General features: G+C 23.2%; 1 protein-coding gene across 3 annotated transcripts in view; it reads left to right on the top strand.

Annotated features, from left to right (window-relative positions):
- LOC117174307 (kinase D-interacting substrate of 220 kDa) overlaps window positions 1–11916 on the top strand; it is a 181324-nt gene that overhangs the window by 138444 nt on the left and 30964 nt on the right. For all 3 annotated transcript variants that reach the window (XM_033363292.1, XM_033363291.1, XM_033363290.1), the window contains 3 exons: window positions 1203–1662; window positions 5365–5530; window positions 11285–11741. In XM_033363292.1, the coding sequence (XP_033219183.1) occupies window positions 1203–1662; window positions 5365–5530; window positions 11285–11741 (1083 nt within the window). The remainder of the gene's footprint in view (window positions 1–1202; window positions 1663–5364; window positions 5531–11284; window positions 11742–11916) is intronic.

Genomic DNA, 11916 nt, shown 5'->3' with positions numbered 1-11916 from the left:
TTTAACAGTTTTTAAATAATTAGTGGAATTGTTATGTTTTTCAATTTTGCTATTATTTAGATTACAATGCCTAATTCAAAATTTTTTTACTTTCAAAATTTTCCATATAAAATTTTTATTTCTAAGCTTACATTTTCAATTTAAAGACTTTTTTAATGCTTTCTTAAAGACTTTAAGAAATATAAAATAAAAGCCTTTGATGTTGAAAATTTTGAATAAAAACATTTTTATTTAATAAATAAATTTTTTTAAATTCATCTGTACTTTAAGGAATAAAAAGCTCAACTCTAATTAGAATATTAATATTATTAACCTTTTGTTTCTTCTTTTTTGGATGAAAATTTTTTTTGGGTGAAAACTATTTTTCCTGATAATTTTTTCTTTTTGATTTAAAATTTTATATTTTTTAGTAGGAATATTGCAAGCTTCTTGAATAAACATGCAACTGTTTGGTTGAAAATTTAACAATCTTTTCGAAGTCGTCATTTTTTATTGAAAATTCGACTGCTTGGCCAAAAAATTAACTTACTGTTTACAAAGATTATTTTGGTATTAGAAAGTAAACTGGAATCTTTTTGGATGAAACTTTAACTATTATTTTTAAGGTTTTTTCTTAAAATTTATCTGTTTTATAAGAAGAAAAAGACCGAGAAAAACCGGGAAATAACAGTGAATTTATTTCTTGACTGGGAATTTTATAAATTTTCAGAAGAAAAATCTGTCCAAATTCGATTTCAACAGTTTTTAAATAATTCGTTGAATTGGTATCTTTTTAAATCATATTCAGTTTATAATGCGAAAATCGAACATTTTTATTCTGAAAAAATCTCTATTTTAGATTTTTATTTTTAAGCTTATATTTTTAATTTAAAGAATTTTAACGTGCAGTCTTCAAGTCTTAAACAATTATAAATTAAAAACGTGTAAAGTTGCAAATTTTTGATAAAAAAAACTGTTTTATTTTATCAATTGTAAATATAAATAAATAATTTTTTAAATGGATCGGAATTTAAGTATTAAAAACTGTAAAATAATTGATTGGGTGAAACGATTCTAAATCCGTTAAAAGTTAAAGAATCTCCAGATTCGTAATTAATTAAAACGGCCACCCTAAAAAAGTGTATCGTCTGAAATTTGAAGTACTTCTCGGTCCTCTTTAAGTCTGATTTAATCCTTGGTATTTAATTATGATATTTTTCCAGGCCGTGGAAGTCAATAGCAGAAGGCTATTTATCGATTCAAATATAGGTGGTCATGATTACCTTAGAAACATGGTTCACCTACCCTTTTATCTACAAAATAGTGGCTTGCGAAAGGTGAAAGTTGCTCAGCAGACCGCGCAACATACGAAGAAAACGGTTTGGACTGAGGCAGAGGAAAGTGTGAATTATGCCGCATCGGGCGCGATCAGTCGATCAGTTTCTAATAGACGACTGAGCACCGAATCGGGCGTGATGACCAGCAACGAGAAACTGAAACCACCGAGTAGAAAAGGCAGCCGAAAATTGCGCCTGAGCGAGTCAATCGCCAGCAGCATTGGCAGCAATCTAAATCGGCTCGGAGGTGCCCAAGATTTGAATAAGATGCTTCTCACGGATGATTACTTCAGTGATGTTAATCCCAGAAGCATGAGAAGACTCATGAATGTCGTCTACGTTACTGGTAAGGATCAGTCAACATCAGCTGTTGTTGAAAATTCATATTTTTAAGTTAAAAATTCAACTGTTTTGTCAAAGATTTGCTTTTGTTTGGCTTGAAAAGTTAACAATTTGATTTAAATTTTCTTTTTTATATCATTTATATAATTAATATAACTATATATAATTATATAATTTATATAATTCATATTTATAAGTTGAAAATTCAACTTCTTTTCCAAAGATTTGCTTTTATTTGGCTTGAAAATTTAACAATTTGATTGAAATTTTCTTTTTCACATAATTTATATAATTAATATAATTATATGATTGATATAATTTATATTTTTAAGTTAAAAATTCAATTGTTTTGTAAATTATATTATTTTTTGGCCTGAAAAGTTAACAATTTGATTCAAATTTTCTTTCTTTTATAACTGGAAAATGTTTCTTGGTTAAAAATTGGTCTTTTTTGTAGGAGAATTTATTTCTTTTTAGAAAAAAATGGATTTTTTTGTTGTTAGAAATGAACCTGTTTAGTTGAAAATTTACCTTGTTTTGTTATTAAATAAACGGGAACTTTATTGGCCGGGAAATTGCTTTTGAGCAGAGTCAAATTCAAGTTTTCATTATGTTCGTAATTTGTCTGAATTTAGAAAAGTGATTTCTACTTTATGTACAGTTGCAGGGCATATGAGTGGAAATAATTACCTGTTTTATTTTAAAACAGTGAATTTCAGTAAAGAAATGTAATTTTCTTTGAGACGGGAAATATTTTATGTGAAACGGGAATTTTTGTTAAAAGAAAACTGGGATTTAGAAGAAAGGAGTTTAAAAAATTCCTGTTCGAAGTCAAAATTCGTCACAATTTAAAAGTTCTTTCGTCCAAAGTTTTGAAAGAGAAAGTACCTAGTTCAAGTAGTTTTTAGAGTAGAAGTTATATTTCTAAGAGAAAATAATTCTGAATTATAAAATAATTTTTTTTACATTTTTGGTTAGGAATTTACCTTTTTTTTTTTGAAAATGCATCTTATTAAAAATATAACTACTTTGTCGAAAATCAATTTTTTAACTAAAAATTTAACTATTCGCCTTGAAACTTTATCTATTTTGGATGGAAAATTGACCCTACGCGAGATCAAAATTAAATAATTTGGATGAAAATTTGTCGTTTCAAATTGAAAATATATTTATTTCATTAAAAATGCAAGTATTTTGTTTCAAAAGATCGACTTTTTTGGTAGAAAATGATGTTTTTCTTTGAAAGTTAATCTCTTTGCTTCAAAATTCTTCTTTTTGCTTGAAAATTCAAGTATATTTGGAAAATTTTCATCATTATAGTTGAAAATTCATCTTTTAGGTTAAAAATAATTTTTATTTGCTTGAATAATAAACTTTTTTTATTGAAAATTCATCATTTTAATTAAAAATTAATTTAACTTTTCCACTAGAAATTGGAACTATTTTGGGTGGAAAGTTGACCTTTTTTAAATAAAAATTCAACAATTTGGATTCAAACTTGTCGTTTTAAATTGAAAATATATTTATTTCGTTGAAAATTCAAGTATTTTCTTTTGAAAAATCAACTTTTTTTGGTAGAAAATGATTTTTTTCTTTGAAAGTTAATCTCCTTGTTTAAAAATTCTTCTTTTTGCATGAAAATTCAAGTATTTTAGTAAAATATTCGTCATTATAGTTGAAAATTCAATTTTTGGCATTGAAGATTCATAATTTTAATGAAAAAATCATTTCTTTGGTTGAAAAATAAGCTATTTGATTGAAAACTTGTTTTTTCTTTGAATGAAAATGAAAAATTTTCACTATTTTTCAAAAATTCATTTATTTTGTGGAAAATTCGTGCTTTTTGTAGCAAATTAATCTTTTTGGTTAAAAATGATCATTTTGGTAGCTATAAAATTCAACTATTCCAGTTGAAGATTCATAATTTTATTTGAAAATTTATCAGTTCAGTTGAAAGTTAATTTTTCAACTAAAAATTTAACCGTCCCACTTTAAGTAGAAAATTGATCTTTTCTAGTTAAAAATGTAACAATTTAGACGTAAATTTGTCTTTTTCAATTGAAAATTCACTTATTTTGTTACAAATACACGTGTTTTAATTTAAAAAATCACTTTTTTAGTGACATTTTACTTTTTTTGTAGAAAATGATTTTTTTCTTTAAAAGTTAGTCTCCTTATTTAAAAATTCTTCTTTTTGGTTGAAATTTCAAGTATTCTAGATAAACATTCATCACTTTAGTTGAAAATTCAATAATTTCAGTAGAAAATTATTATTTTTTTTTGTTGAACCGACATTTTTTGACCGGGAAATTAATTTTTAAAAAAACAGGAATTTACTTTTGATCGCAATAAAATTAAAGTTTTTATTATTTTAATAATTCTGGCCAATTTAGAAAAGTGATTTCTACTTTTTCTACAGTCGCAAATTTTTAGATTATCTCAGTTTATTTTAATTTAATAATTATTTATGTTTGAAGGTTTATTATTTTCCATTATAAGACAAACCTTTTGCAATTTTCTCTCTAAGAGATTTTTTTACAGTCACTCAAATTTGATAATAAAATTGATGATATTTCAAACATACCAGAACATTAATTTTCTCAATTTTTTCAAAAAATTGAAAATAATTTATTTAGAACAGGTCATTTGTTTACATAAAACCAAAATTTAAAAGAATCCATGTTCTAAGTCGGATTTTCGGTTGAAAATGTATCTTTTACGGATTAAAATTCTGCTATTTATACTTTTTGGTATAAAATTCAACTATTCCAGTTAAAATATTTATTATTTTAGTTCAAAATTCAACAATTCGGATGGAAATTTGTCTTTTTCATTGAAAATTCAACTATTTCTTTGAAAATTCAAATACTTTGTTAAAAATCGGGTTTTGAAATAAAATTACTTCGGTTGAAAATTACTTTTGTTGGTTAAAGATTTATAATTTAAATTGAAAATTCATTTTTTTGGTTGAAATATAAGCTATTTGATTGAAAACTTCTTGTTTTATAAAAAGGATTTTTTTGCGAAAAATTTAACTATTTTATTGATTTTTTTTCTTTTTTGGTTGAAAATGATAATTTATTTAAACTGAAAATCTAACTAATATTTGTTGAGCATTCATTTTTTGACTGAAAATTCAATTTGTGATTAAAAATTCAACTATTCCAATTAAATATAGATCATTTTAGTTGTAAATTCATCACTTTATTTGAACATATCAGTATTTTTAAAAATTTTAGTTTTTCGTTGTTAAAAGTTGTTTTTTTTGTGCAAAGTAATTTTTTAAACTGAAAATTTGACTTATTCCAATTGAATATTTCATAGTTTTAGTGGAAAATTCTTTTGCTTGGCTGAACATTAATTTTTTTAACTTAAATTTTAATAATTTTAAAGTTTTCATTGATAATTGAACTTTTTTTCGGCAAATCCGTTATTTTTGGTTGAAAAATAATTTTTCAATTAAAATTTTAACTTTCATTTTCTTGTTAAAAATTTATATTTTTTAATGCAAAATTTAAATATTTAGAATGAACGTCACGAATAAACGTAAATGTTTTACGGAAAATATGAATATTTCACTTTTAGTTGATCGCGAAAATGGAAAAACTTGACCGTGAGTACCCGAAAAATGGCCGGGAATTTGAAATTGTTCGCCGAATCGCCACCCTGATTGGCTTAAATTAAATTTGGAATTTTAATGTTTCAGGACGGTTACTCAAAGCATTCCAAATCGATTTCAACTGGTATCACCTCGCTAGTTGGATCAACATCACTGAACAGTGGCCCTTCCGAACTTCCTGGCTAATTCTTTACTTTGACACCTGCGAAGAAAATTTGGACGACTCGATGTCGCTTAAAAGCCTTTACGATAAGTACGTTTCTTTTGGAATTCTCATCGCTACGTTTACAATTTCTAGTATACTATTTTTCCTTCAAAATTAGGTCTTATTTTGATTAAAAATTCTATTATTTGGTTGAAGATTTAATTATTTTGTTAAAAATTTAACTATTTTCTCAAGTGTCATCTTTATTCGTTTAAAGTTAAATTTTTTCATTGAAAAAGTCTACTACTTTAATATGTTTGTTATGGAATTAATTTATTTTAGTTAAAAATTCTACTATTTTATCATTTATTTATTTTTTTTTAGAAAAATAATTTTTTATCTAAAAATTAAGTCATTTTATTTTTTGTTGAAAATCCATCTTTTTTAGTTAAAAATTCATCTAATTAGTCGAAAATTGATTTATTTTGTTAAAAATTCATATGTGTTTATATATGTGAAAAGGTCATTTTAAAGATTTATTTAGTTTCTTACAAAATTTTATAATTTATTAAAAATTGTTTTTTTTCTAGAAAATTAATTTTTTTCCTCTAAAAATTAAGTTGTTTGATTTTTTTGTTTAACATGCATCTTTTTTAGTTAAAAATTCACCTATTTAGTGGAAAATTTATTTATTTTGTTAAAAATTAATCTATTCTGTTGAAATTTAATTATTTTGTTTAAAGCTCATCTTTTTGGGTTGGAAATTCAACTATTTTATTAACTGTCATCTTTATTGGTTTAAAGTAAATTTTTTCAATTGAAAAAGTCTACTACTGTAATTTTTTTGTTACAGAATTAATGTATTTTAGTTAAAAATTCTACTATTTTATCATTTAGTTTTTTTTTAGAAAAATAATTTTTTATCTAAAAATTAAGTAATTTTATTTTTTGTTGAAAATCCATTTTTTTTAGTTAAAAATTCATTTATTCTGTTGAAATTTAATTATTTTTTTGAAAGCTCGTCTTTTTGGGTTGAAAATAAACAATTTTGTCAAAAAGTCATATTTTTTGGTTCAAAGTTAAATTTTTTAAATTGTAAAAGTCTACTACTGTAATATTTTTGTTATAGAATTAATTTGTTTTGGTTCAAAATTCGACTATTTTTTTGAAAATTCGACTATTTGATCAAAACTCATGTTTTTTGTTCGAAAATTTTATTAAATTGTTGAAAGTTAGACTGCTTTATAAAAAAGTCATTTTGAAGATTAATCTATTTGCTTAAAAAATGTTATATTTTGTTAAAAATTGTTTTTTTTTTTATTGAAAATCAATAATTTTTAGTTATAAATTCATCTATTCAGTTGAAAATTCATGTATTTTATTAAAAATTCATATATTTTGTTAAAATTCAATTATTTTATTGAAAGCTCGCATTTTTGGGTTGAAAAATCAACAATTTTGTCAGAAAGACATATTTTTTGGTAGAAAATTCTATCAATTGATTGAAAGTGTAACTACATTGTGAAAAATTAATTTACTTAGTAGAAGATTTATTTCTTTAGTTGAAAATTAATATATTTTGTTGAAAATTTCACTATTTTATTAAATGTCATCTTTATTGGTTTAAAGTTAATTTTTTTAAATTGAAAAAGTCTACGACTGTAATATTTTTGTTATGTAATTAATTTATTTTGGTTAAAAATTCTACCATTTTAACAAATACTCATCTTTTTTGGTTGAAAATTCTATTAAATGATTGAAAGTTAGAGTACTTTGTAAAAAGGTCATTTTAAAGATTTTTCTAGTCTCTTACAAAATTTTAATAATTTGTTAAAAATTAGTTTTTTTTCTAGAAAATTAATTTTTTTTCTAAAAATTAAGTTATTATATTTTTTGTTGAAAATCAATCTTTTTTAGTTAAAAATGCATATATTTAGTTGAAAAATAATGATTTTGTTAAAAATTAGTCTTTTTGGATGAATTCAACTGTTTTTGGTTAAATATTAGAATATTTATTTTAAACTAATTTATCATAAATTCGTTTCTTTAGTTGAACATTAATCTATTTGGTTGAAAATATATAACGTTTTTGTTGAAAGTGTGTTGTTTTTGGTTGAAAATTAATTTTTTGTATTAAAAATTTGATTAATTTATTTTCGTTTTCTAAAATGATGTTTTATAGCTAAAACATTAAGTTTTTGGTTAAAAATTCATCTATTTTGTTGAAAATTCGTCTTTTTATGTGGAAAAATGCATTGTTTTATTTTTGGTTTATAATTGAGTAATTTTGTTAACAATTAAACTATTACTTACACAATTCATGTATTTTGTAATAAAAAACATTTTTTAGTAGAAGATTTATATTTTTGACTAAAAAACTAAGTATTTGGTTAAAAATTCTTTTTTTGTTGTTTGCAAATTGATTTTTTTATCCGAAAATTAAATTATTCTATTTTGGGATGAAAATGTATGTATTTCATTACAAACTTATCTATACTGTTGTAAATTCAATTATTTTGTTAAAAATTTTACTTTTTAGGTTGAAAATTCAACATTTTGGTTGAGTTTTTTTCTTATTGACTGAAAAATTTTCCTTGGTTGAAAATGCAATTATTTTGTTTGGAAATTCGTATTTTTTGGTGTGAAATTTAATTTATTTTCATAAAAGTGTCATCTATTTTGGGATGAATTTCAGCTGTTTGGTTGATAATTTTTCTGTTTTTATTGAGGATTCAACTATTTTATTTAAATTTGGTCTTGTTTGATTAAATTGAACTGTTTTTGAATTAAAATTAAAATTATATATAATTGAAAATTTAATTTTTTAACCGAGAATTACAAAAATTCATTTTTGTCGTTAAAGATTCGCCTCTTTCATTACAAATTTGACTATTTTGTTGAAAATTTATTTTTTTAGTTTATGTATCAACTATTTGGTTGAAAATTCGACTGTTTTGTAAAAGATTCGTTAAAAATTAATTTGTTTATTTGAAAATTAGTTTCTTCATTCAAAAAATAAATTATTCTATTTTTGATCGAAAATGGATGTATTTTGGTTGAAAATTCAACTATTTTATAGAAAATTCATTAAAAATTAATTTTTTCTTTGAAAATTAGTTTCTTCATTCAAAAATTAAATTATTCTATTTTTGGTCGAAAATGGATGTATTTTGTTTGAAAATTCAACTACTTGGTTGAAAATGAATGAAATAACTTGCATAGAAATAACTTTTATAAAAATTTGATAAAAAATTGAACTACTTTGTTGAAAATTCGTTTTTTTCTAAATTAAAATAACTTTTTTCAACTGAAAATTTTATTATTCCATATGCTATACAAAATTAATTTTTTCTAGTTTCAGTTTCAACTATTTGGTTGAAAATTTAACTTTTTTTGTAAAAAATTCGTCCTTTTGGCTGGAAAATTCATCTATTTTGGAAGAAAATTTATTTTTTTTTTATTGAAAATTCAATTGCTTGGTTGAAAGTTGTAGTACTTGAACAAAAATTATTTTTTTTAGTTAAAGAATAATCTCATTGATAAATTTTTTTAAATATTTGGTTAAGAATTCGTTTTTGATGTAAAGATTAATTTTTGTTTCTGAAGATTCATCTCTTTCATTGAGAATTCAATTATTTTGTTGAAAATTGTTTGTTTTTGTTACGCATTTTTTTTTTAATTGCAACTTTCATTATTCTATTTTTGGTACAAAATTAATTTTTTTTTAGTTTAAATTTGAACTGTTTGGTTGAAAATTCATGTATTTTCTTGAATATTCGTATTTTTTGGTAGAAAGTTAATGTTCTTGGTGCAAAATTGAACTATTTTGGCATAAAATTCAACTATATTTTGTTGAAAATAATATTTTCTATTTTTGGTTGAAAATTCATGTATTTTAGTTGAAAATTTAACTACTGAGTTGAAAACAAATAAAATAACTTTAATAAGAATAACTTTGATAAAAATTCATTTCTTTTCTTTTTTGAAGATCCATCTCTAATTAAAAATTGATCTATTTTGTTGACAATTCTTATTTTTGTTTAGTTAAAATTAATTTTTTATTCAACTAGAAATTTTATCATTCCATATTAGATAGAAAATGATTTTTTTTTTTAGTTTCAATTTCAACTATTAGTTTGAAAATTCACCTTTTTGTAGGCAATTCGTCTTTTTGGCTTGAAAATTCATTTCTTTCGGAAGAAAATTTATCTTTTTTGATTGAAAATTGAATTGCTTGGTTGAAACTTGTACTATTTTAACCAAAATTATTTTTTTTTAGTTAAAAATTAATCTCTCATTGATTAGTTTCCAAATACAAAACGAATTTTTAACAAAAGATTGAAATTTCTAATCAATGAGATTAATTTTTAACTAAAAAAAATAATTTTGGTTAAAATAGTACAAGTTTCAACCAAGCAATTCGGTTGAAACTTTTACTATTTTAACCAAAATTATTTTTTTAGTTAAAAATTAATCTCATTGATTAGAAATTTCAATCTTTTGTTAAAAATTCGTTTTGTATTTGAAAACTAATTTTTTTTGTAAAAAAAAATTATTCCATTTTTGGTAGAAAATTTTATTTTTTGTTTAGTTTAAATTTGAACTATTTAGTTGATTATTCGTCTTTTCTGGTACAAAGTTAATGTTCTTTGTGGAAAATTGAACTTTTTTGACATAACATTCAATTATATTTCGTTCAAAAGAATTTTTTTTTATAGATTAGTAAGTAAATAGTTGCGTTTTCAACCAAGATCATTTGTAAATAAAAAATACTATTTTTTAACAAAAATACATACATTTCTAACCAAATAGTTAAATTTCCAAACAAAAAGATTAATTTTCTACCAAAAAAGAGGAATTTTCAAAAAATGACATATATTTTCAACAAAACAGATAAATTTCTAAACCAAAAAAGACCAATTTCTATTCCAAAATGGAATAGTTAAAATTTAATTTAAAAAAATTAACTTTCAATATAAAAGAAAATTAATCTTATATAAAGCAGCTGAATTTTCTAAAAAAATTCTTACATTCCCAAGCCAACACAGCAAATATATGTATGCAATACATAGAAAAAAAATTTTGTTGAAAATAATATATTTTTTTGGTTGAAAATACAATTGGTTTGTAGAAAATTTGTCTTTCTGGCTTGAAAATTCATCTAGTTTGGTAGAAAATTAATCTTTTTGACTAAAAATTCAACTACTTAGTTGAAAGTTGAACTACTTTGACAAAAATTAATTTTTTTAGTTGAAGATTTATCTCTGTGGTTAAAATTTTTCATTATTTCATTAAAAATTTGTTTTTTATTTAAAAATTAATTTTTTCATCCAAATAGTAAATTATTATACTTTTGGTTGAAAATTCATGTATTTTTTTTAAAGTTGAACTACTTTGATAAAAATTCTTTTGTTATTGTTTAAGATTCATCTCTTTGCCTGAGAATTGAACTATTCTCTTGAAAATTTGTTTATTTTGGTTGGAAAGTAAGTTTTTGATCTGAAAATTTTATTATTCCATTTTTGTAGAAAATCGATCATATTTAGTTTAAATTTCAACTATATTTAGTTGAAAATTGATATATCTTATTGAACATTCTTCTTTTTTGTAGAAAGTTAGTCTTTTTGGTTGAAAATTTAACTGTTTTAATATAAAGTTCAATTATTTTGTTAAAAATGCAACATTTTTCGAATTAAAGTCTAAGAAATATGGTATCCACATCAATTTCTTTTTTTCAAATGAATTCTCCTATTTTTCAACTATTTTCGTTAAAAATCACCCTATTTCCTCCGTCTTGCGATCATTTTTGCCAGTGAAATTTGTATTTAAAAAATTATCAAAAAACCCTTTCTCCGTTTTTAGAGTTCGACCCCAGATTCCAGTTTTAAAAGATGTTCAGCCCCTGCTTGACATGGATAGAGACGAGAGGAAACTTGACGTTTTTCTGACCTTTCATCGATCCAGTTTGCTGATCAGCGATATGAAGATATTTTTGCCCTTCACAATCAACCTCGATCCTTATATTAAGAAAAGGATTAAGGAGGAACAGCAGAGCTTGGAGGACGATTCGAACCAAGCATACTTCAAATCAATTCATCCCTGGAATGTGGTCGCTGGTCCCCACGAACCCTGGTCTAGTAGAAGCGTTTTGACCAATAGAGCATCCAGAAATGGCAAAGCGACGATTTCCCAGCCGAATAATCTACCCAACTCACATGCTTGGACTGTCCAGCCTCATTTTGAATGGCCATATCCACAGTGGCAACCGCCTCCGATGGAGCCTCTGCAGAAACCAATCTCTGCCACTACAACTTTACCTGTAAGTGACCGTACTCAAATTTACTCTTGAAGATTATTTTCTTTAGCTATCAAATTTAACAATTTTCTTGAAAATGCATCCTTTTTGGTTGCATATTCAACTTTTTTTTTAATTCTTTTTTTTTTTTAGTTGGTTCAAAGTTCAAGTTGAAAAAAATTGTCGTTTTATATTTATA

This window comes from Belonocnema kinseyi, chromosome 6, assembly GCF_010883055.1.
Source record: "Belonocnema kinseyi isolate 2016_QV_RU_SX_M_011 chromosome 6, B_treatae_v1, whole genome shotgun sequence".
NCBI lineage: Eukaryota > Metazoa > Arthropoda > Insecta > Hymenoptera > Cynipidae > Belonocnema > Belonocnema kinseyi.
This window is presented reverse-complemented; position numbering and strand designations above follow the sequence as displayed.